This window comes from Biomphalaria glabrata, chromosome 9, assembly GCF_947242115.1.
Source record: "Biomphalaria glabrata chromosome 9, xgBioGlab47.1, whole genome shotgun sequence".
Lineage (NCBI taxonomy): Eukaryota > Metazoa > Mollusca > Gastropoda > Planorbidae > Biomphalaria > Biomphalaria glabrata.
Window position 1 is genome coordinate 16,921,944 of NC_074719.1, and position 27,875 is coordinate 16,949,818.

The 27,875-nt window shown below is 33.5% G+C and overlaps 1 protein-coding gene across 2 annotated transcripts in view; it reads left to right on the top strand.

Annotated features, from left to right (window-relative positions):
* Positions 1-1,041: 1,041 nt before the first annotated feature.
* Positions 1,042-27,875, top strand: part of LOC106058783 (uncharacterized) — a 44,434-nt gene continuing 17,600 nt past the window's right edge. For both annotated transcript variants that reach the window (XM_056041612.1, XM_056041613.1), the window contains exons 1-2: positions 1,042-1,454; positions 15,597-15,787. In XM_056041612.1, coding sequence (XP_055897587.1) covers positions 1,127-1,454; positions 15,597-15,787 — 519 coding nt within the window. In that variant the 5' untranslated portion in view covers positions 1,042-1,126. The remainder of the gene's footprint in view (positions 1,455-15,596; positions 15,788-27,875) is intronic.

Below are 27,875 nucleotides of genomic sequence, written 5' to 3' on the forward strand. Positions count from 1 at the left end.
AAAATAATTTATTTTCGTGGCGAAAGAGAAAAATTTGAAAGGAATATTAGCTACGTTTGACATAGATCTAAATCCAATTCACTAGTTTAGTAATACACAAACTAAGGCCTCGGGCCTTGGATAATATCTGGCTAATTTTAAATAATGAGTAGCCGAAGAAAAATCAGAAATTGTAAGTAGGACTTTTTTGTTGTGGGCAGTAAGTAGTCGAGGGGGGGGGGGAGGCAGAGAAGTAAAATTGATAGACCCTACGAAAATTCACGGGCTTAAAGTATATGTGCGTATGGAGGGGCGTTATAAAGCGTTATAAAGAGAGTCTTTCTAAATCAAATCAAAAGTCTATGTTGGAGAAAATTATGATGCGCAGGGTGAAAAAAATATATGGGTTCCAGAAAGAGAGAGAGAGTGAGAGAAGGAAAGAGAGCGGGACGTTAACATTTCAATATAACAGATATACGCTAATTTACAGGCTGAAAAGTACGTTAGGGGGGATCGTGGATGTGTATTCTCTGTATGCAAACAAATCAATGGACGTAGCCGGTGTGTACTGCTAGTTGTTAGATAATAAGAAGGTAAAGAATGATATGAATAATTAGTCATAGAATTAATTGATATTTAAAACTTTTTAATAAATAAAAAGTTAACATTTGAACTTCTGTCATAAATGTCATAAATCTAGGTGTATATTTTTTTTAGGAACAAGATATAGCGTATTCATTGTTTTTAAGTTTAAAGATCGAGCAAGATTGCACAATTTTTCAAGGCTATGGAGCACTATGGCCTACAAGATATTGCAATTAGAAGGCAAAAAAAAATAATATTAAGAGTAAAGAAGACATAAGTATACGTTCAACTATTCACATTATTTACACGCTTATCAATTTACATGAAATACAGAGGAGAATGACAAGAAAGAGAAATGTTTTCCAAATCTCAATTCAACCAGAGTAGATCGATTCGTGCTGCAGTCCTGGGTTTACAGCGACTTGTGTTCAACTGAGGCGTGGTTTTGGGTAGACATTTTTCAGTGACCAGGTAGGTTGCTGTGTGAAGCTCAGGAGTAGATCTAGATCAAGTGTCTGAGAAAAATTATCAACTTTTTTTACTTGTGTGTGTTTAAAATAAAATGTCATTAGATAAACTGGTTAAGAGTCTTAGATCATACAAGCTTTTCTTCTTATTATGTTTAAGTGGAGCTTTTGTATTCGTATTTGTGAATTATGTGACGTGGTATTGGTCGATTCCTAGTGAGTTCAATGATTCTGGGGATACACCGTTTTACGTTCCGGGAGAGTTCAAGTCTTGCCCAAACGTTTTAGATAGAATGGTGACCGGACATTGGTCAGTCAGGAATTATTCTATGAAGGAGCTAGAAGAAGTAGAGAATGGATTAAAACGACTGAGACAATTTTATAAATTACCCGAGACTTTACAGAGGGCGGATGGAAAATGTGGTTAGTTGTGCTTGTAATATTTGATTAATTAGGTTTGTTAGATATATGATAAGATAGCCTTGTAAGATATATAAAATCTATAAGTTAGGTTTAAAAGATCTATGTTAAGTTTGACTTGTAAAATCTATAAGTTATGCTTGTAAGATTTATGATAATTTAAGTTAGTAAGATCTTTGATAAGACTGGCTTGTAAAATCTATAAGTTAGGCTTGTAAGATGTATGATAAGTTTAATTTTTAAAATCTTTGATAAGTTTGGCTTGTAAGATCTATAAGTCAGGCTTGTATGATCTGATGATCTGAAATAGAAGCCCCAAGTTTGGGGCTGAAAATATAACAAACTCTTCTTTAAGTGTATATTAATACAATATATCCTAGTAGTTGTAAAAAAATGTTTTTTACATCACCGAATAAAATTTTCAATTTGTAAACATTTATTTTTTATAGGCTCTAGTTAATTTAGTATGAACCCTTCAAAAACAAAGTTTAATCGATCGAAGTGTGCTTTTGTTTTTCTTGTACATCTGGGATAGCAGAATAGGAGAGCTTAGGCTGATGTGCTGAAACTGGCTGAAACTGACTCGAGTAATAACACATACTTGTGTGTAGGAAAGGGGGAACAAAAGAAAACTAAACATATTTTTAGAAATAAAACTGTCTACTTACATTATTGTTTCAAGCAAATTTACAATTTTAATTTACAATATTTAATTTTGGAACTGATATTAAAGTATTATGTTGAAACACAAAATTCGCTGATGATGCGGCTCTTCTTGCCCTGCTCTTAGAGAGCTCAGACGTAAATGAGTATTTCAGAGAAATAGAACACATTGAAAAATACTGTAAAGATAATTTTTTTATTAGTAAATGTAAAAAAACAACAACAAAGAAATGATAATCGATTTTCGTAGGGAAAAGAAGGAGAATGATATTGTTTATGTAGCTGGAGATACTATTGAAATAGTGCACACGTTTAAATACCTTGATAAATAGACAATAAACTCAATTTTACTTCAAATACTGATTATATCAGCAAAAAAGGGCAGCAAAGGTTACGATTACTAAGAAAACTATCCTCGTTTAATGTTAGCGAAAAGGCCTTGGCTATGTTTTATCACGCTCACATCTGCAATATTCTAAGTTTCAATATAGCTGCATGGTATGGCAATCTGAGCATTACAAATAAAAATAAACTTTATAGAATCCTAAATGCTGCAGGTAAAATCATTAGCAAAAAACAAACCCCATTTGGGCAGTTGTTTGAGACAAACATCTATAAAAAAACTAACAAGATCCTCCAAAAAAAGAATCACCCTTTGTTTCAGGATTTTGTGATTTTACCATCACAGAAGAGATACAAGACACTGATAGCAAAGACAAACAGACACAAAGACTCTTTTGTTCCCCTGGCAATCAAATCATTAAATAAGAATAATCTGGAATAAACTTTGTCACATGTAAATTATGAGTGAGTCTGGTGTGAATGTACACTTTGGTTTCTTATAGTTATAATGTTTTTTGTTTGGTGTAATGCACAAATTGTAGAACAAATTTCCATACGGACTATAAAGATTATTATTATTATTATTATTATTATTATTGAACTCAAGACAAAAATGTTTGACTCGCAGCCTCATTAATGAATTGTATTTGATACTTTTTTTTAAGACAGTCAAAAATGTTAGTCATCTTCTGTTCTAATACTCAGTGGCGAGAATTTCCCTGGGCCTCCACTTGAGGGGGGGGGGCACCAAATGACTGTTCGAAATTGTTTTTTTACATTAAATATGAAATATTACGCAAAATGCAGGGGCCCCCAATGAGGTCAAGCCACCCCCAGGCCACCAAATGATGGCGATTTCCTAGCTACTGATAATACTTCGTCAGATATTTTCTTTTACAAAATTATTTCTGCTAGTTAATAATGACATTGAAATGTGGGGACTTTAAACAATTCCACATTTGTTTCCTCCTATCAAACACTTTAAAGAGTTTTTCGTTTTTTTATAGATGATTTGAATCAAATTTGTCATTCAATTTCTTATGCATGAGAATATTTGGCAGACGTATTATGACAGTTTCAGGAACAAAAATTTACAAAAGATTATTTTTAGAATCTAAAGCAATCTCAAAATGGTTGTAACTAGACTATCTCTCTCTCTCTCTCTCCTCTCTCCCTCCCCTTTCTTTTAAATATATATGTGTGTGTAAGTGTGTGTATGTATGTATGTGTGTCTGTTGTGTGTGTATTAGAGCACGAAAAGTGAATGTTTTATTCATCGCTACACAATTTTAGTGTGTGATTGTGTAATCCTAAAAGATTATCTTACAAGCTATTGACGGTTCTTCATAAAAGAATATAATTACGTCCTGACATTTAGAGGAACTACTAGGAACAAACATTTGCAAAAAACAATTACAATTTTGCATATTTTTTTGTAGAATAGACCTATAGTAGAGCCGCTATTGCGGAGCAGGCATGTTTGCGGAAAAGTTTATCTTATATAATACAGACGTTACTTCAAAAAAGAAGATGATTACGTCCTACGCGTCATGCATTTACTCATGCATATTTACCAATGACTTAAACTCTGCCAAGACACTGGTTTTCCTGGCTAGCTCAGGCAACCCATTCCATGCTCTAATAGCACTAGGGAAGAAGGAGTATTTGTACAAATTTGTCCTAGCATATGGGACGAGGAATGTGCCTTTATATTTGTGCCTTTATTAGCTCGTCGAAATTAGTTAAAATCCTACTTTATTTTGAAATTTTCTGCTAAACTACTGAAACTGTACTGCGCATGGTTCATTTCTCTACATTTCCAATATACGGGTTTTCCTTTCACAGCAAAAATACATTTTTAAAGTTGACAGGTGTGGTATCGTCCATTATTTTTTCACGTACCAGGAGAACCGCATAGACCAGGGCTCAAGGCTTTTTAAAAAATGATAATGACCCATCACCTGCATGATACACATATTTTTCGGTTTATAATTGGATGTGGAAAAAATTAATTACATAGCTATCCACCAGGAATTCAATTTAAAAAATTGGAGGTGTTCACCCAGTTTTTACCTTTTTAAAGATAGTCACATTTATGCAACACTATAGATATTATTTATGTGACTTGCGCATTAAGCTTATTATTTACATAGTGATTTAGATTATCGGAATTTAAATATGAGTTTGTATTAGTATACATAAATTTAAAAACATTTAGACAATAATATTACATATAATATATAATTTATGATTACCAGACGTCCAGCAAAAAGAGGACGAATCATAATATCAAATAATATCATATATATATATCATATATATAATATTAATATAACAAAAAAGAATTAAAGAATAGTGGAAAATAAAACCTTGTAAGGAAAATCAGTCAATTAAATTAAAGAGGTAAAGAATCAAATAGAGACAATGTGTTGTCTTAAGCTTTAATAAAATCAGATTAATGTAAAGGATAAGGAGTTCAAGTATTAATAAGACTAATAAATATATGCTTTATATAAGCTTTGTTCCGACATTTTTACCGTGTTCCCCAATTGTGACTTCTTAAAAAATCCTGTTCCGTAATTGTAACTGACCATATCTCAGTCGATTTGAATGTAAAATTTAAATATCTGTTGAAAAACTAAACAATTGTCGGAAAATGGATTGGCAATGCCTAGATACTTTTACTTTTTCCATAGGTCTAACTATTACTGTGCAAAAAGTTGAAAACTAAAAGTAGCTGCAAACTGTTCCGCAATATTGACTCTACTATATATATATATATATATATATATATATATATATATATATATATATATATATATATATATATATATATATATATATATATATATATATATATATATATATATATATATATATATAAATTACTTAGACTGGAAAAGGGAAACAAATTATCATCCAATAATAATCAGATCACAGACCTATATATTTATATATATCCATTGAGATAATGTTTCGAAAATCCTAGATAGAAATTCAATAGAAATTCAAGTGTTGATTTTAATCATCTTATGTACATTTAAATAGATTGACAACCAAGAAAAAATAATAATTATGAGACGATACTGCTCTTATTTTCATTGTCCAATTACTGGATCATGATCTAAACATTAAATTATATGTTACTTAGGTTATGGTTGAAAAAACAACAACTTTACTTCTTATAGCTACTTTACAAAACAACTCCTTGTTTCTGCATTTTGAAGTTTATCACAACATTTTTGTGTAGTATTAAAAGAACACCATGTCCACTCTAGATATGATATATAGGTCTGTGTTTTAAAGTTATTTTGTAAGACGTCACTCTCTCTTCAGACTATCGTTTTGACAAATAGTCCTGAACATTTTTTTTAAAGAAACAAACAACTAATACATATGGATGTTTTGTGATACCTACTTTAAGTTTGAATAACATAAGAAACTAAGCATTCATATTTGCCATTGAAAATTTCTAGCACTGCAGCTATTGGGATCGACATTTGCTTTCAAATTTATAATGTTCAAAATAAGAAATTCAAATTCTGCATTTTTTTGTTTGACTATGAAGTGTGAGCATAGGGAAGGAAAACGAACGTTTCTTGGACCTTTAAATATTGGAATTCAATTTGTACTGAAAATGTAAAGTTAAGAATGATTTTTAAACCTATAATGTTATCTTGACTCCCAACACACTTGTTCAATATACTTCAATATTGAGCTCCAATTATATATTAAGTCGAAAAACATATAATCCAACATGAACAAATGTTTCCCATTGTTTATAACATATAATCCAACATGAACAAATGTTTCCCATTGTTTATAACATATAATCCAACATGAACAAATGTTTCCCATTGTTTATAACATATAATCCAACATGAACAAATGTTTCCCATTGTTTATAACATATAATCCAACATGAACAAATGTTTCCCATTGTTTATAACATATAATCCAACATGAACAAATGTTTCCCATTGTTTATAACATATAATCCAACATGAACAAATGTTTCCCATTGTTTATAACATATAATCCAACATGAACAAATGTTTCCCATTGTTTATAACATATAATCCAACATGAACAAATGTTTTCCATTGTTTATAACATATAATCCAACATGAACAAATGTTTTCCATTGTTTATAACATATAATCCAACATGAACAAATGTTTCCCATTGTTTATAACATATAATCCAACATGAACAAATGTTTCCCATTGTTTATAGCACTAGAGATACCAACGCTAAAGCGACCTAGGGGAGTTGTCTGTCTTCGGTACTCTACTTTATCTATGCAAATAAAATACGAAGCCCTGTTCATTATAAATTGTCATTCTTAATAATTTTTGGCCTTATCTTCAGTTAGAAAGCCTCTACAGCACAACGATCGAGAACTATTACTAAATGTCATATGGAAAGATAGTAGACTTCGAATGCGGTCATGAAGGCCATGCTATTTCATTCCGGTAACCAGACAACGAGCCATGTCTAGAAAAATAATTTTAAAAATTGATTGTTAAAAGGGTAAATATAGACTTGCATACCAAAATTATTATTTAAACTCATCAACATGTATTTAGCTTTCAATGTCAGAGTAATTCTAAAATGCAATGGAAAATGCACATAAACTTTTCAGTATCAGAAAACAAAGAAACTTACACATTTTTAGCTGTCTTCGTAAGGAAAAAGCCGATACAAAAAAAAGGGGGGGGGGTGACCTAAATTTGAACTCGTGGCTCACTCTTCCTCGGGCCGACGTGCTAACCACTCTGCTAGTGAAGTATTTATGACTAGAGAAGATTGTATATATTGTTTATTTTAATTTCGAGAGGCTACCTATAATGGGGACTAATTCAGCTTATACCACCACTTCAGTCGAGTACAATTTCTTTCCTTTGTTCGAGATGCCAAACAAAATAATTAATTACCAATAGTTATTAAACTAATTGTTTTTTTTTTATTCTTGCGCTGTCAGGTAAAAGAAATAATGGTGCAAAATTTCAGCTTGATCCAAGATTGGGTGTCGAAAAAAATAATGTATACAAACTTTTGTCCAGACAGACAGCGTGAGTTGATATAGGCTTTGTAAAAAAATATAATACGCCTACATCGTTTTTTTTTTTTGCTGTTCGGCGCTACAAGCAGAGACCGACCTACAACAGCAAAAATTAAATCAATATTTTTCATTACGCCCAACTGTTCATAACCGATACCTCGAATCGTCTGCTGATACACTATGCTTAAGCTACTGAGGCTCAGCTCTATTGGGATAGACGATTGTTTCCTCTTACAAATTTACACATTCAAATGTTAATATGATACAAAAAAAAGTTACCTTTTGTGTTTATTTTTTTTTATTAAATACTAGCTCAACTCTATCTCTTTGTAATTATTATCCGCGTTCAAAAGGAATTATTCATTTTTCCCATTTTTATTTTACTAGCTTGTTACGATCAAACTTAAATAATGGTTTTATTTTAATCAGAAAATGTTCTAATTGGTAGAGAAAAAGGCATGACATTTTTAAGTTAATTTATTGGGGTCTAATCAACGATGGTATCGTCACTCAGGAGAGAAAGAGTCAATATTGAGTGACCCCCAAGTCCGAAAAAGTTAAGGTACTGATTCAGGTTTATTAAAACATACAGTGTTGTACAGTGAATTATAAGGTCTGTTGAAAACTTCATGTGGCCTGAAATCTAAATAAAGTTGTTGATACTGATTGGCTACAGGAATAAGTTTGTGCTAACAGGATATAAACTGTTATAGCAATAGAGGCATAATGCATTTTACTTCGTTCACCCACTGTTCACCCACTGTTCACCCACTGTCACACAGAAACCTAACAAAAAAACTCTTACTGTTAAAAAAAAATGTACAGCAACCAACTTTAATTCTAAATGACATGTCTTTATAGTGATACCTGGTATATGTGTTGCAAGTCTGGGACACTAGGTCTACATTTTGATAACATAACTTATTCAAGTATCAACAACTAGAAACCGTAACAAATCATGCTATCGACGGCTGTATTACAGTAACCAGTTAGCATGTCAAGGCCGGATGTACAACAGTGCCTTACCCAAAGAAAGGGTCTACACACTCTAAAAATATATAATTATTCAACAAAATATACAAATTAAATAAACCAAAATAATGGAAATTGAATTAAACTACAAGTACTCCTTGTCTTTCTTCAAACATATCGCAGGCACCCACATTTCTATGTGCATTTATAATGAATCTAGAAGAGGGTTTTAGACTTAAACTTAGAGATTTTTCAGCGCCGTTCGGCGCATTGGGTAGCAAGCTGTCTCCACAAAAATAAATGTCACTGGCAATGTCTGAAGACTTTTCCCATCTGGTGTCCACTGTTCTGAGATCCTTCATGTAAATGTGAGAAGAGGGTCGGGGCATCCAGAAAAAAATCCAATAAGATGAATGTAAAGTGAGACAAAACAATGATGTAATTTGAAAATATATCGGTACATTTACTAAAGGACATTCCAATACAGGTAGTGTCACTTTTTAAAAATAAGTAATTAGTAACAATGTCATAACGTTTGATTCAGTTGAGACTCCAACAAGTAATAGTGTCTTAAAAGTTAATGTTTATGCAATTTCTTAACAGGATTAAACGACTTAAAAGTGTTTTAAATGACTAAAGAAATGTTTTATGAATTCTACTTTCTACACATTTATATGGTACTACAAAACTTCTATTTGAAAACTTTGGAACATTGATACAAACTATAATCTAATTCTACTTTCATCATTTAACAGTAAATACATGGAACATTTTATCTGGCCTTCAAATAGTGAAGTCACTAACCAGTGCATCTATTTCTAAACTTTTGGCTGTTTCTCGCTCATTGGAAAGAACACAAAGTGAAGCAAACCAAATTTCGAAAATGACGCTAAATTAAACAATTGGATACAGACAAAGTGAAAAATAAGATGCTTGCTGTGAAAATGTTTGGAAAACTTGATGATCAAATGTTATTGTCTATGATCAAATGTTATTGTCTATGATCAAATGTTATTGTCTATGATCAAATGTTATTGTCTATGATCAAAAATATTGCTGTATATGACAAAACACAACAAATCTCGGACAGGCTTGATATGTCGTTATGAAAGGCTTCTTTAAGTAGAATTGTGACATCATATATTATTTCTTTTTTGTCATAATTGTCGTTTGCACTTGAAATGAAAGTGGGCATTAAGGACTCAAACATGATGACAATTTTTCCACGTCCATGAAATCTGTCAAGTAACTGTGTAACAATGACAATACGTTGATTTTGAAAGTTGATTTTGAAAGTCTTCTCTTAAATCTTGAATTTGAATTATTTCTTCCCAGTAGTTAGTGGTAGGCCCATCTCATTTCTTCCCAGTAGTTAGTGGTAGGCTCATCTCATTTCTTCCCAATAGTTAGTGGTAGGCTCATCTCATTTCTTTCCAGAAGTTAGTGGTAGGCTCATCTCATTTCTTCCCTGAAGTTAGTGGTAGGCTCATCTCATTTCTTCCCAGTAGTTAGTGGTAGGCTCATCTCATTTCTTCCCAGTAGTTAGTGGTAGGCTCATCTCATTTCTTCCCAGAAGTTAGTGGTAGGCTCATCTCATTTCTTCCCAGTAGTTAGTGGTAGGCTCATCTCATTTCTTTCCAGAAGTTAGTGGTAGGCTCATCTCATTTCTTTCCAGAAGTTAGTGGTAGGCTCATCTCATTTCTTCCCAGAAGTTAGTGGTAGGCTCATCTCATTTCTTCCCAGAAGTTAGTGGTAGGCTCATCTCATTTCTTCCCAGTAGTTAGTGGTAGGCTCATCTCATTTTTTCCCAGTAGTTAGTGGTAGGCTCATCTCATTTCTTTCCCAAAGTTAGTGGTAGGCTCATCTCATTTTTTCCCAGTAGTTAGTTTTAGGCTCATCTCATTTTTTCCCAGTAGTTAGTGGTAGGCTCATCTCATTTTTTCCCAGTAGTTAGTGGTAGGCTCATCTCATTTCTTCCCAGAAGTTAGTGGTAGGCTCATCTCATTTCTTCCCAGTAGTTAGTGGTAGGCTCATCTCATTTCTTCGCAGAAGTTAGTGGTAGGCTCATCTCATTTCTTCCCAGTAGTTAGTGGTAGGCTCATCTCATTTCTTCCCAGTAGTTAGTGGTTGGCTCATCTCATTTCCTTGCAACGTTCCGCAATGGTGTAGAGCAAACAAAAAACTGTATCAAAACCCCAAGATCGACCTACTTCAGCAGCCTCCTTTATTATTCTCTACAAGTCATTTCTCCAATGATTTACTTTAATCTAGATCTTCTTCAGTTGACTTTCTGTTTGATGTAGGTCTTGCTGCTCACTTTCAAACATTTTGGACACAACTCTGACTGCTCTTACGAAGTAAGTACAATTATATTATCGAATGTTTCTAATTTTCCTCTAAGTGCTGCAGTTTCCAGGCATTCTTTTACCTTTGAGGAACACAAAGTCATGTATGTTAACAGGTTTCGGACATCAAACTATCTGAATCTCATTGGTGTTAGAGAATCATTCCTTAATGGTCACCTTGTTTTAGAGTGTCCTATGCTCTCCCTATTGTATTCAAGACGAGCCCATCTTGAGATGTTGTGAGCACAAAACACAAACATATTTTGAACCAAGTCCTAGAAATCTGCAATGTTTTTAACACAGTTGACGGAATCATTTACGACCGAGTTTAAGTTGTGGTTGGCACAGTGAGCAATACCCGAATGCCATTGTACTATCCACTCATATTGGAAACAACAGTATAGGTTTGAGTTGAGTTTTGAGTTTAGGCACATCGGCACAATTTAGGCCATGTCGTGCCCGTAATCCTTATCGATCACTCTCCCTTTATATAACAGGGCTAAATTCTATACAGTTAAATCATTAAAAACAAGGTCTATTCACAGTTAAAATATTAAAGGTAGTAAAAATTTAATAATTTGGTAAAAAATCTTATGTAAATATTATATGCTCACTATTCATAAATCAGATCTTCATAGACAACTCCACTTCCCGGACAAAGCCCAGAACCTTCCCAGGGTCGACACCATCGAACAGTGTTTTTAAGTTGTGTGCTCTAAAAAATTTCTCCCTAATATCCTGGTATCTGGGGCAATCAATGAGAAAAGTTCCACGGTGAAGCGAGAGTCACAGTACTCACAAAGTGGGGGCTCCTTTCACTTCAGCACAAAAGAGTGCGTGACGTAGGTGTTGCCAATCCTAAGTCTGGACATGGTCGTGCTACCACGCCTTGTCAGACAGTATAGGTTTAGCCTTGCAGTTTATTTAAGACTAAATGGGGATCATTCATTACTTGGAGCGTTTGTTCATCCAATTCTGCAGACGTCTGGTTCTCACATATATGAAAACCTAGAAATGACTCTCTAATTGCTATTTCTTTAGGTACTCCCACATCGGAGATCAGACAGAAAAAATAATTTTAATTTGATCCACTTTTGGTATGTCTTGAGTGCTCTCACTAATGAAGAGAACAATGTCGTGTATTGGACCTCAGACAGTAACAGTATTTGTGTCAGAACTGCATCGCCCAACAAGTCTATTATATTGTTTTCAATCTGTGGGGCTTTGTTTGCCTGTCAAATTTCAATATTCATAGCTATTTTAAGTAAAGCCTGGTTAGAGGTTTTTGTATAAATATAATGGTGTTAACTTTGTTTAAGAACTATGAACCAAATACTAAGCACTTAGAGAAAGACACTATTCCATGATCAATCTAGACATCTCTCTTTCTTCTAGATCTTTGTTATAAACCTGTTCTCCTATTCGGTTTCGCCATTCGATGTAATAACACAAGCACGATACCTATAAAACGTTTGCTTGTTTAGTATTGAATGTTATTTGTTTGTTTGTTTGTTTAGATTTCATCTCCTTTCTTAAGTCTGTTGTTAATTTTTTTTTATACACTACAGTAGACAAAACAACAATGTGATGGGCACTTACACGATTTGACAAGAACTTCTTTATCAGATCGGAGACAAAAAAGTTTTTAATTCACGTTTGTTTAGTTAGCTTAGATCTCCGACTCTTTTGTCTTAAATTCGGATTTTACTTTAATTACAAGACAGATGACAAACAGGTTAATATGTAACACTGTTATATGAAAATATTCTAGAGAATAATCCATGATTTCTGTGCAAAATAAAACAAACAAATAAAGCTTTGAGAAAATTGAATAATTAGCACATGTGACGCAATATTAATTCGTGACAATCAGGGCTATCCCTATAGAGTCACTATAGTCCTAATTGTATTGTTACTCCGCCCCTTTCCTTATTTTTTCTGTACAACACATCAATATTTTCTAAACCAAACTCTCTCTCTCTCTCTCTGTTTCTGTCTCTCTCCCTCCCCCTCTGTCTCTCTTCCCCCTCCCTTTATTATAATAATAACAATACTATCAATGGCAACACTAGTCCCCTCAAACGTACAGTAAGGGCCAGCCACCTTTACAATAAACCTGATGGAAAACAGATATTTTCATGAAAGTAATCCAGGCCATTGGTTCATTAACTCTAGCTTAAAACACGGGTTATTGTTTTAAAACTAAGATAAAGTTTCGAGCAGTGTTTAAGATATTTTGAAAAAGCTTTTGAGATCCATATTCAATATATGTATTTTGTCCATTAGTGTCATCCCTCGTGGGCCTCAACTGGTCAAGAGTCATGGGCCCAAGTGCAACCAAACCCATGCGCCATTGCAGCTATGCAACAGGCTGTGGGCCTCCTAATGGTCGTAGGCCCGGGTTCATTGAACCCCTTCGCGCCATGGATGCTACGCCACTGTGTCTATCCTTAGTGATGGTCACTTATGTCAAGCAGTATACAAACACATACATGTCTATCCTCAGTGATGGTCAATTAAGTCAGGCAGTATACAAACACATACATGTATATCCCAGTGATGGTCACTTAAGTTAGGCAGTATACAAACACATACATGTCTATCCTCAGTGATGGTTACCTTCACATTTCCCTGTCCCTTAGTCTTTTGGACCGTCATCATTTGACCTTCTGTCAAACATCTTGTATCTCTATGTGTTCTACAAACATCTTGTATCTCTGTGTTCTACTAACATTTTGTATTTCTATGTTTTCTACAAACATCATGTAGCTCCATGTGTTCTACAAACATTTTGTATCTCTATGTGTTATACAAACATCTTGTATCTCTATGTGTTCTACAAACATTTTGTATCTCTATGTGTTATACAAACATCTTGTATCTCTATGTGTTCTACAAACATTTTGTATCTCTATGTCTTCTACAAACATGTTTGTCACGCCATTGTTTGAGTGGTGTACTCTAATGTACCTAATGTCATTCAACTCCTGCTACTAGCACTCATGTTCTTCAAAGTTACAACCTGGTCAAAATGAAACTAAATAATACTAATCATTTCAAGCTAAAATTCCCACACAACAGTTTGGCTGGTTAGCTAAGTTGATAAAGCATCGAGCTAATAGCGTAAATATTCTGTCATTCTACGTGTGTTCATCACTTAGATATTTTAATGACTAATAAAATATCAATGTTTTAGTATACTATATTATTTGAACATAAAGTAGACTTTGTGTTTTAGTTGGATTACTTTTTTCTTGGCAAATAGAGGTAAATCGGGATAGAAGAGGAAAACATAGAGGTATGTTGGGAAAATACCTAGGAAAATCCAATCACTTGTCCAACAAGTTCAGCACATTAAATACATTCATGTAGTGACCTAGATTTGTAGGTTTCTCTCAATAGTGTTTATTTTTCTTAACGCTATAGAATCTTTTGTGTGGTTTGCCTTTGGTTGGGTTTGCCTTGGATTCAATCGTTTGATTTGTAAAGACGAGACTAAAGTAAAAAAAAAAGTTTTGTTGGCTAATTCATAATCATAGAGTTTGTGTAAAGTTGAATTTAATCTGTTGATTTTTTTTTTGCTTGCAAGGAATGAGGAGTAAACTAAGAAAATTACAAGCACACACATTTAGGTTAAAAATAAAAGCCATTAAAACTGTATTGTTGTTTTTTGCATTATGTGTATGTTGCTGAATAAGATCAATAAGCATCTTTTACAATAGTTTAATAGCTTTTCACGATTGAAATTATTGGAAAATGATCAACGTGCTAAAGTTATGATTTGATTTTCTAACATGCCATACTTGGTTGTTTGGAATGGGCTCTGGACTGTCGTTCGGTCGTTTCAATGGTCCCAGCCCTCATGTGTGACTTTTGGACTAGCAAGTAGATTACCTTCGACTCTGAAGAAACATTCGAAACATGTAAAACATTTTACAATAAAACACAGACCTCGACTTTAAACAAGCAAAATACCAACAAAAAAAAATATTAAGTGTATCAATTAGTTTGGATCAGTTATCTTATTAAATTTGTAATAGATCTACACTAATAATAATAAATCTGTGCGATTAGAAATATTTTTACCAATTATTTTTGTTAAGCGCAATTTCATTCATTTAGCTTTCTCAGTACGGTATGATCCTGTCACTTGTCTGCACTGGTTGGAAAAGGAAAAGGGGGGGGGGGAGAGAAAAAACGGGGTCTCTGGGTGTATTTATAAAAAGAAAAGTGAACGACCTGAATTGGAACTCGTGGCTAAAGCCTTTTTAGGCTATTCAAACAAACGCGGAATTTACTCCCTAGCAAAGAACGTAGGAACATTGAAAGTTGTAGAGTGATTCTATTATTTCTATTGTTCACTAAGCTGGAGACGAAGACCTATAAAGGGGACTAATTCAGCGTATACCAGCATTTCAGTCAAGTATAATGTATTTCCCTTGTTCGAGATACCATACAAAATAATTATTTATCAATAGTTATTAAACTAATTGTTTTTTTATGGATGCTTGTAAACAAAAATAAGTACGTAAAATTTCAGCTTGTTCCGAGATTGGGTGTGGGAGAAATAACGTGTACAAACGTTTTACCAGAGAGACAGACAGACAAACAGACAAAGTTGATATGAAGCTTTCTAAAAAGTAACAAACTCTACCCACCTTAAGGTAAACATAAAATAAATTTGATCAAACTCTGGAACATAACAACAAGGATGAAATTTTGAAGCTAATGATTGCTGTTCTTTTGATGTGTCCTCAGGATCGGTAACATACGAGGGATTGTATTGGTTTAGAGCTTTATGTAACCCTAAAGGTCCGACACCGTGTTGCTATAACAACGTATGTGCCAATAAAACTGTACAAGAGTGCCAGTGTCCACAGTGTTATGACTTCAGGACAAAACTTCACGCCGAGTTAGCAGATTGGATACCAGAAGACCCGACATGTAAGGTAAACACTTTTAAGAATCACTAGCTGATACCCGTGCTTTGTTGCGTTGAAATAGTTGATTTTTTTACCCGAAATTTTTGTTTTCATCCTTCTGTGGGAAAACCCGATTTAGGTCACTTATTCCAAACCCACAAGACATCTACTGAACAGCGCCTTCCAACAACACACTTTTGGCTCTTGAATTCTAGAAGTCCTTTTTGTCTTTTCCTTCTTTCGGTGAAATGGTCTGCTAAAGTCTGCTTCCCGCCAATTTCTTTAGCCCATTTTTACCAGAGCCCATCAGCTGTAGCCCTCAAGTAAAAAATCCATTCTCAGGCGGCTAACGTTATAATTCTCCATTTCCACCACCCACACACATTTTGACCCATATTGATGAAACATTGAAGCTTCACTTCTCTAGTGCAACAATAAAAAAAAATCCCTTTCCATGATTTGTTATTCACCACTAAGGCCTACTCTACAGGGCAGATGATGAAAACGTTATGTGTTTCAGTGACCCTCAGTATACGAGGGTTTCATGTGAATAGTACAGCGACCAACCGTCTTTACTTTTGTTGTTTATGCCAGGTACCCTTAAGAGCTAGGTGTGCTCATAAAAAATCCCTAAATTCAAAACACTAGTCAAGTGCTTTATCACTCAGCCACTACACATCCAGAGATGAATTAATAATCTTAAATATTTTATGCATTATTAACAATCTCTTACGATATCATATTACGATAATATTTAAAAAAATACAATTACATTGTAGATATATAAATTGAATAGCATCATACGTGAGTCAAGTTTGGATATTATGTAATTGTTTAAGGACCTCTGCTTTTATTTGATTGTACAACAGCACGTTCATGTGCTTGCAGCATGCACTAAAACTTTATATTGTCTAAAGAAGTGTAACAAAACAAGATTTATATTTAAGGAAGTCTCATGCTGCGATGTTTAAACATGTTGTAAATTATATAGCAAGTGCAATAGTGTAATACGCTATACAATTGCCCTGCAACGACATGCATACTTTAGAATAACGATCATATATCTGGTGACTCATGTCCTATAAGTTTTGAAAGAAAAGTCAACTTCACAACCATGTTGGCCTACCAGTGGCGTAGCTAGGGTGTTTGATGCCCAGTGCGGCATCTCCTCATGATGCCCCCACCCCTCGAATATAAAACAGCGAAAATATGTTATTATACGTTAACAAAATAGACTGCAAATAAATATTACGAGCTTTCTTGGTCGCAAAACTATCAATAATTTTATCGAAATCTGTTTTCAACCAATTGCCTATTTAGTGAAGTGCATCGTTGATTGGTATTAATTCTTGATCAACTTAATTAAGTCTGAAAAACTTCGCTAGCATATAGCCTTACTTACCGCAATTATCAGAAATATGTACAAATCTGATAATTCTACCTGAAGAGATTCTTGGACATCATTTTTTTTTCTCTCAAAGCAGAATCTGACAGTCAATAGGCATCACGAATGATAAGAATTCTTAGACAATATTTAGAACTGAATTATCTAGAGGCATTCTTGCTGATATCTTTTTTAGCGGCCCCCGTAAGGGGAAAAAGCCGCTATTAGGTTTGTGCAAAATGTCCGTCTGTCCGTCTGTCCGTCTGTCTGTCTGTCCGTCTGTCCGTCTGTCCGTCTGTCACACTCAGATCTCGAAAACTAGAAGAGATATGAAAAATATTATTTCATCATTAAATGCGGCTTCAAAAGTTTAGGTGCAACGGCTACTTTTGGTTTTCTAAAAGCAAACCGTTTAATTTATAAAATTAATTATGCAAGCGATTTTTTCATAAAAATACACCAATTCTAAAACAATTACGTAAATGTAAGGGAGGCAATGTTACAATATGCTAACAAAGATGGATAATTTTTGTGTATTTTCAGTGTCACTAAGTAAAATATATTTTAAAAATGTACAGGAAATGTTTACAACAAATATAAATAATAGTTAAAGATGTTTTTTCTGGTCAACTAGCTGCTAAAATTAAAAGAAAACATTTCTGTTTGTTTATAAAGGCTAATAATGCATTTTGTATGTAAATATCACACACATTTTTTAATGGACTTTTTATGCAGCGATTTTCGTGCAGTAGCGTAACGTCGCTACATGACCAGGTACTAAACTAATCCCTTATACTTTAAAAAAAAATCAGATTTTATTTATTTTTTGTTTAGTGCCCCTATCCGAATAAAATAAGATTATTTTTGTGCGTTTTGTCTGTTGGTCGGTCTGTCCGTCACGATTAGATAAAAAAAAAACTAGAACTCTAAAAGCTATTGAAAATCTGATTTACTCTTTAATGTTCCTCCCGTAACATCTCAATAGTTTTAAGTATCTAAAAATTGATTGTTCCGGATTTTTGTGTGCAAAACTAATCAACCCCAACAAATGTTTGTTTGCTCTTCTAATTTATATTACATTCAATTTCCATGCTTAAACGTTGCAAAAACACATTATCAATAACATGTTGTTCCGTTTTTTATTTAAATAGCATATTAATGCTAAATCAAAATCTCTATACTGACTTATATTTCATTAAGTGTAAAAATGTTCCGGATATTGTTTTATAAAACATGAATTATGCCTAATGATTGTTTGAAATAGCATAATTTACTAATATTACACTTATATTATTTGACAATGCGTCACTATAATTTAATTATCAATATCAAATTGTTCCGTATTTTCATCTTTAAACAAATTTTAAAAATATTGACAATAGGTTGTTCGGGGCTTTAAAAAAAAGTAATTTACTAGAATTGATTACTGAAAATTACTTTTTAGACATTTAATTTTCTTGCTAAAACATAACATAGAAGTTTTGTAATCGATAAAGAAAGTTCCGGATTTTGTTTCTTACAAATCGTCGCCAGAAATGTCCGAATTTATTTAAAAATCTACTAACGCCAAATAATTGTTTGAACTCCCTCTTCTAATTAATAAACAAATAATCTTCTCATTTACGAAATAATGTTTTTTACGGATTTTTATGAAAAATATTTTAACTCACTACTCTCTCACAGTACATTTAACTTTGTACCTAAAACATGTAAAAATCTAATTATCGTTAATATTATGTTCCGGTTTTTAAGGAAAACAGAATCCAAACTCCAAAGTAAGGTATGAAAATCTCTCCACATGGCTGTAGTACATCTAATTTTTATACGAGACCATCCAAAAAATTTAATTAACGGTATTACATTTATCTGAAATTCTCTTTTTCTTTTACTATTTATACAAACATCCGGAACAATCTATTATATACACTTTTCAATTGTGTTCATACCTAAAAATTATTGCGATGTTTTGAAAAGTAAAATAAAGGTTAATCAATTTTTAATAACTTTTAGTGGTTCTTTTTTATATCAAGATGATGGACAGACCGACTGACAGACAAAACGCAAAAACAATGCGGCTTTGATCCTTTTTAAATAAATTCTATTAGAACTCAGTGCACCAATGTCTATGAACCCTTGTTAAATATCTCGTGTAAATAAAGACATTTTTTTTATGGTACCGGTACTAGCCTATTGTGAGGTAATGGAATTTTTTTTCTTTGACGTCATATGAATGGACTCTTTAAATGTAATGTTAAAAGAACGCACTCGGTGCACCAATGTCTATTAACACTCGAAAAAGTGCTCGTATTAATGAAAATATATTTTAGTCTAACTAAGCCATGTGACGTAGTGTTTTTTTTCCTTTGACGTCATATGGAATGAATTCTTTAAGGGGAGGTATCCCTGAAAATCTTATTTTTGTTATTTCTGAAGCTAGGCCTTTGAAATTTGTTATGGTAACATATAATGATATTCTAAAATAAATAATGCTAAAAAAAAGTTTTTTGAATGATGGTTGCCATGGTAACGGCGGCCATATTGTTTATTGTATACAAATTAAAAGTCTTAATTTTGTAAAAACTATTGATCAGAAAAACATGAAATTGAATTAAAAGATAAGAAAAAAGGATTCTCTAAATTGATACAAAGTCAAAATTAAAGATTTAAGTATGTTAAATTTTTTACAAATTTTTGAATTTTTAGTATTTTTTAGACCTAAAAAAACAGGATAAATATTAATTAAAAATTCTTTTTAAAAAAAAGTAAATAAAATATTGAAAAAACATCATTGTGCGAGTAAAGTTAATGATGTTCTTAAGAAGTGTTTCAAATTTCATCAAAATCTATCAAGTAGTTTAGGAGAAATTCCTAGTAAAGCACAATGACATGTGCAAAAACTAACATTCTGAGAAAAATGAGTTTAAAGAATAAATTTTATTAAGATTTTGTCTCATAGACCTTACAAAAACATTTAAAAAACATGTTTTAGACACAGATTTAAGCAATAAAAATGATTGTAATGTAAAGAAAAATGTTTGATCTACTTAATTATGTTATTAGTTAAAAATCGATATCCTAGACCTAAAACTCAATTTTCTCTAGGGATACCTCCCCTTAAATGTAATGTTAAAAGAACGCACTCGGTGCACCAATGTCTATTAACACTCGAAAAAGTGCTCGTATTAATGAAAATATATTTTAGTCTAACTAAGCCATGTGACGTAGTGTTTTTTTTCCTTTGACGTCATATGGAATGAATTCTTTAAATGAAATGCTAAAAGAACGCACTCGGTGCACCAATGGCTATGACCACTCGATAAATGGCTCGTAATGATGAAGGCGATTTTTAGTCTAGCTAGGCCGTGTGATGTAGTGTTGTTTTTTTTCCTCTGACGTTATATGGAATTAATTCTTCAAATGAAATGAAAAAAGAACTCGGTATAGTAATGTTTATTAAGCCTCGTTATGTGACTCGCGTTTAAAAAAGGAATGATATCTTGATTTAGATCTAATCTAGATTTTTTAAAACTAGATGTAGATTTTTATTACAGTATATCTAGATCTGGATTTATATTCTAATTAAAATTATTTTAGAGTCTAGATCTAGAATTTCTAGATCTAGTTTAGACTAAAATAGACTAGATTAAGATGTAGAATTTCAATTTCTAAACTTAAAGTGTAAAAAAAAAAGTGTAGATTTTCATTTCCAAACGTTTTGATCAATATTGTAATGTTTTAATATACTAAAACTAATCTACTATTTTTTTATTTAATTTAAAATTACGGCAAATGAATCTTTCAAACATTATTACTTTTGACCATCAAAATTAAATCACCTCTTGAATATTATTTGCAAATATGCAGATCCGACAGGGATCCGACTTCGACGGGGACCGCCTCTGAGTTTGTGTAACACAAACTCTCTTTGTAATCTTGTTTTTTTTTGTTTTTTTTTTTTGTTTTTTTTTAACTCAAGATTTCGAACAGGTCCTTGTTTGAGAAGTTCAAAGGTTTCTAAAGAAACTGCGACAAACAGTTGAAGCCTGTTTCGCTCCAGACAAAATTTGTTTTTGTCAATGTCGCTATAGCACTATTGAGATTGATTTCAATCTGAGGATTCAATAGTTGGGATAGCGACACAAATTCATATTTACCTACCACACAATGATATAATCATATCGGGTGATTGTTTCTTGAACTATCACGTCCAAGGAAGAATAAATCTCAATCCGTAGCTTGCTCTTCCGACTAATAGTTATCGATGTTTTTAATGTTTTCCATTTAAGTGCGCAGTCTCGAATTGACGATCATTGTTTATGAAGGTATACTTACCCGTCGTTTATTTCAGTTAATTCAGGGGCCAAGAATCTAAAATAGGTGAGAAAATTAAGACTGAAGAGCAACTAACACTCCACCTACTTAAGAGAGTTTACAATTCTTCTTCAACTCGTTCGTGATGCCCATTGAGGGCTAGATTCTGCTTTGAGAGAAAAGGAATGATATCCAAGATTCTTTTCATTATCAGATTTTTACCTTTCATCCCTGCCGTCAACCATTTGAACCAGAGAGAACAATTTCTCTGTCTGAGCTAGCACTAGGAGCGCCATCCAGACTTAGCAATAGTGAGCAACGTTCATAATATTAACAGAGTGACAAAATAAATAATTAAAAAAAATCAAATACAGTAGTTCATGTTTGTTCCTGTATGTACAATGTGTGCAGTTTTTACTTATATATTTTGTGCTCAGTTTGATGCCCCGTGATATGTATATGAGAATAAAAAAGCAGTATATCTCAACCTTCGGCGAAAAAAACAACAAAAAAACAGTCATATTGAGGCCTTTCTCTTGCAAGCTTTGGGGTATGGGGGAGCGCTGTAAGCCCCGACGCCGTTAACGTTTTCTTGCATTCTTCACTGGAGAAACGCATTCTCCTGACATTTACAGCTTATTATTCATCAGTGGGGTTCTGGGCGAAGCCCCGACGCCAAAAGCGTTTTCTTGCATTCTTCACCGCAGAAACGCATTCTCCTGACATTTACAGCTTATTATTCATCAGTGGGGTTCTGGGCGAAGCCCCGACGCCAAAAGCGTTTTCTTGCATTCTTCACCGCAGAAACGCATTCTCCTGACATTTACAGCTTATTATTCATCAGTGGGGTTCTGGGCGAAGCCCCGACGCCAAAAGCGTTTTCTTGCATTCTTCACCGCAGAAACGCATTCTCCTGACATTTACAGCTTATTATCAATCAGCGCCCCGACGCCAAAATCATTTTATTGCATTTTTCACTGAAGAAACGCATTTTCCTGACCTAAAGCTCATTATTCATCCTATTTAAAAAGAACCTTTTGAATAATGTTGTACTTGAAAAATATTCTAATATGAATTTAAAGGCCCTAAATGCATTGCAAATAAAACCAATTTGTTCCTTGAAAAGATAAGATACCCTACATATTTAGATTAAGGCTTTGAGGATTGCCGCCGAAAAATTATTCAATAAATAATATTCACTAAAATTCAAGTATAAATTGTGAGTTATAGTCCCAAATTTAACTAGAAAAATATCAAATTGAGTAAAGGTTGGGAAAAGGTGACTAGGAAAAGATTATTTGGGTTTCGAACTCATCTCATTCGTGACTCTTATACTGAAAAATTTCATTTGAATTCTAACTTTTCCAAACCAAAAGCTTTCTTAAAATAGTTATGATAAAATCATGTGAAATTACATTAACTCTGTCTGGAAAGGGAATGGGGAATGGGGCGGTAGAATGAAAATGATTATTCCTCGCTCCTTTTTATAATTTCTGCTAATGATTGCATTTGGGATTAAAGAATATGGGTGGGGTGACTTATATAAATTATATTAGTGACAGATTTTTTTTTTAATTTTGTAATTTCTTAACTATAATACAAAAAGAAAAAGTATTGCTTTGTCCGATGGGGGAAAGGAGATTGCATGTATCGCCCCTCCCACCTGGTACAACTCTTTTTCATTTTATATTTACTAATCATAAAATTTGAGATTAGAGTGTTGTAAGACATAATATACAATGGTTTCACATATCAATACGTAGTTTATATTAGATAGATATTCAACTAATTTTGTTCAGAAACTATGATTTCTCCATAAAAGTAGGACCGCCGCCCCCACACTCACAGGGCTTAGATGGGAAGGGCATTAGAGGTATTCGCCCCCCCCCCCCCCAATCGGCCAACAGGGGAACGACATAATATAAAGATCGGTTAAAATATCAATAACAAGTTTTAATCATGTAGATATTTAATTGATTCTGTTAGCAAGCTGGGATTCTAACATAATGAATTGGACCGCCCCCCCCCCCAACTCGAAAGTTTATGGGGTGGGGGGGCGGGATTGATGCCAACGCCCCCTCCCGACCCCACCAAATCGGCCAACATACTGGAGGGGGGGGGCGAAATAATCTAAAAATAGGTTGAAATATAAATAATTAGTATATATTATTAACATAAATAATAAATTCGTATACAAATTGTGTGAGTTCTATACTAAAATTCGTCCGCATTGCACGCAGTTGGTCGAATTTAAGGGACGGCCAAATCATTATTCCAAAGTTCCTGTTTAAAAAAATGTGTTAAATGAAAAAAATACCAATATAGTTTTTAAAAAAATTCTTATTATTCCATTATCCTTAAAATTTTATTTTTTTTCGAAAACTTCAGAACAAATAAATAGAACAGCGTGCAAGGCATTACAGTTGATTTTTCCATAGGCGTCAAACTCATATCTGGCCTTGGATTTTTTAGGGTTATTTGCAATATCTGTCTTGATTCAAATAGCCCGCTTGTAAGTGGATCAAGTACTGGAAATTAAACAAGATTAGAAAGAGTGTGTGTGTGTGTGAGAGAGACAGAGAGAGAGAGAGAGAGATAGCAATGTGCAGGTGGTGCGACCCGCACGGGGTATCAAGTGGTGACATCAAACTGAGGACAAACGTTCTCTGTAAAACTACACATTGTACTTACATAAACAAAGACATTTAATGCTTTCTTTTTTATTTTGGTAATTTGTTATATGTCTTATATTCTTTCTTAAATTCAATTAAATGTAAGCTGTACACCAGCTTGAATCAAATTTTTACCAGTTATTTTAAATATCTGAAGGCAAAGCACTTCACTTTTTTTTTTGAAGCTCTATATGATGTTGCTTCATTATTCAATGCACTGGCAATGGATACGTTTATAATGGTGTTTTTTCTTAATTAGTAAATAATTTTTGTGTAATACTGTAATATAAAAAGAATCAGCAAAAGGGAAGGTGAAAAAGCTTTCAAATGTTTGGTTCTTAAGGCAAATGCCAAACGGCGAGAAAGTTTTGAGAATGTTGCCAAAAAAAATAATTTTTTTTTGGCTTCCTTTACACACTCTTCTCAACAAGATCCAATATTAGATCTGCATTTAAATCCAACGATGAGATCAAAGAATGGTGGAGGTAAGAGTCGAAAATTGAAACCGCCAGAGCTCACATTCAGTGATTGCTTTTTTAAAAAATTACTTTTCTATATCGCATCCCTTTTATGCTTACAGCACGCTCAGTGGTCCAATCTCTTTTCTGGATTAGTGGGGGAATGGGGTATCTGGGAGAAGGTTTTCCGTGCTGCCGTTAGGTTCTCAGCTAAAACAACTCAGCCAGAGTCGGAATTCGAAATCAGCTAAAAAAAACAACAACGTTGATAATGTAAATGTATATGTTTTGTCATACAATATACGGACATTCAGTAATAAAGTGACACCTTTCTAGCAGCAACGCTTCTCTTGTGGTCTTACTTCCTAAAGAATGAAAGAACCATTTCAACTTTTCCGTATCCATTTCTGCAACAGCAAGAGTACCTGGCCTCAGTTTCATTCTAGGCCACATCTAGGCAACTGGATAGAACGAAGCTAAGCATGTTTAAGATTTAGATCCACTTGTCCGAGTTCTGGGGTTTTGTAATTTTATATATGATTGTATTGAGAGAGAAAAGGGAAGTAAGATGAATAGAGAGAGAGAGAGAGGAGAAGAAAAAGATGGTAAGGAGAAAAAAAAGAGTGAAGGATTCAGAAGGAAAAGGATATAGAAGGATATGAGAGAGAGAGAGAAATAGGGATCGTGTGTGCGAATTAGAAAAGAGTGAGGAGGCTATATGTTTAACCCTGATGTTTTGCATCCTAGGTACTCCCAGATGTGACATTTTTTTATAGCCTTGTCTCTGAGGGATTCAACCTGTATTGAATCATCAGATAGGCCTTACCGAATGGTTGTCTACAGGTGAGATTCTATGAAGCTTGTAGGCTCATAGGTTTCCCTGAAGCTTATAGTACATCATGACCCTTTTGTTGTTTTTTTTTGGCTAAAAGTGGCTGTGTCAGCCTGAAGCCTGTAACTCCAGAGTGGCCAAAAGGGGTCATGTGTTGACCTGAGGCCTGTGACCATCATTTTTCTACACTGATGTGTGTTTCCTAGAATGTTACAATAGTGTATATGTTATAGGACTAGGGCATACTATTTTTGAAAGTAGTTTATTTTGTATTGAGAAGGCCAGTGAGTTGATGGCTATTTATTTACATAGTTGTAACATATGACTAGAGCGGTGTACCATACTATTTTTCAATGCGTATCTTTTGTTTATTTTGTGTGGAGTAGGCCTGTGAGTTTTGCCATTTATTTACACATTTATTTTACTCATGTAAATAAACTTTGTATATATGTTTACTTGCGACTTTGTTAAGTCTTGTGTGGCATACATTAGTTTAATTTTATACCTAGAGGTTATACCTAATAACCTAGGCAGTACAAGTAGGGACCAATATAACACTGATCTGTTGATCTAAAATACCTAAATCTAGCTATAAGTTTCATGGGAGCTCGTTATTAACAATAAAGTCGCTCGGGGACTGTTATTAGCAATACATCTCATAGACTTCCTTTAGCTATACACGCTAATAAGTAATGTGAGCTGATCAAATTGGTTCATGAATCCTCTTTAGGTCACACTCTGATTAACTGTTGACACTGTCTCCTAGTGTGTCCCCTTCTCCCACAATTAAAGCATAAGATGTATGGACTTGTACGTCTGTATGTGGGTTTATATCACTTTGCCCATAAAACTGATTGTCTTACCTTATTTTGCTTTTGACCCATTACAATCACATTTCTTTCTACCTTATCAGTTAATTCTTTCTTCTCGTGATCTCTGCTACCAATGTCATCTGATGTATGGGATCTTATGTCTTCTTCTACATCCCCATTTCTACATTGATGAGACTTTATCCCATAATATTTCTTCCAATTCTCTTCCAACATATTTTCATAATTTTAAGAACTACTTTTTTTTTTCTTTTTTTTTTTAAAAGGAAACCTCAGAATTTGCGCTATTCAATTTTAGCTTTATCATCATAGGAATCCTTGGGCCTTAGGCCTCTTTTCTTTGCCTCTTTTTGGGCTTTATGTGCCTCTTTTATAGGCCATCTTGCCTCTTTAATGGGCTTTTTTAAAATTTGTTTGTATTTGTAAGTTCTCATAATTCACAAGTATTAAATCATAAATATGTGTTTCAAAAGCACTTTTTAGTAGTTTACATAAATTCGTTCCTTATATCTGCGAAGTTACAAGTCCTGACGTACTTTATAATTCCCTTCAATTAGGGAAATAGTTATTCAACCCCATTGACAAACTTTCCAAATGCTTTGTATTGCATTACAGGTTATCAGAATCACTTTGAATAAGCGAACATGTTCTAAGGCCGTGAAGAGGGAGAACTTCTCCATTACCAACTCTCTAGTGCCATACATTTTGTTTTGCAAAGACAGCGTTTAACTTCATTGGAACGTGAAACAATGAAGTTTCTCTACCTAGTAATGACAAGTTGAAGCATTTTAAGACAGAATTCATCTGCTAAGTATACTAGTTTACAATGTCATGCAAAATATATCTGAACTCATTAAAGACAGGCGCCTAAAAAAAACACCAACTTTTACAATTTTGAAAATAGGTTTAGCACATTGAATTGTTGACGTTTCATTTTGTTGTTTAAAAAGCTTATATCAACTTATTTTGTCTGTCTGGTCAAAAGTTTGTACACGTTATTACACCCAATCTCGGATCAAGCTGAAATTTTGCACTATTATTTCTTTTACCTGACAACACAAGAATCAATTTAAAAATTTTTTTAAACCAATTAACTAATTAACTATGGGTAATTAATTATTTTTTTTGGTATCTCGAACAAAGAAATTTTACTTGACTGAAGTGGTGGTATAAGCTAAGCTAGTCCCCTTTATAGGTCTCCGCTCTAAGGTGTAATAAACAATATATAAGTATACAATCCTCTCTATCTTATCTTATATAATACAGATGTTACTTCAAAACTTCACTAGCAAAGTGGTTAGCATGTCTGCCAGAGAAGGTGTTGGCAAAGAGTTCGAATTCAGGTCGTCCTCTCCCCCTTGTTTTTTCTCTAAATGCTTTTAAAAATCAATGACGTTAAAATCCACCCAGATATCCCTTCTCCCTCTCCCCCCCCCCCCCTTTTCCCAACTGGTCCATACAAGTGATATGATCATAGCGCAGTGAGTAAGATAAAAGCATGAAATAAAGCTAAGCAAAAACAATTAGTAAAAATATTATTAATCGCACAGATTTGTTGTTGTTGGTCTAGATCAGTGATTCCCAAAGTGGTCTATATAGACCCCCAGGGGTCTACGAAGACTTTCTAG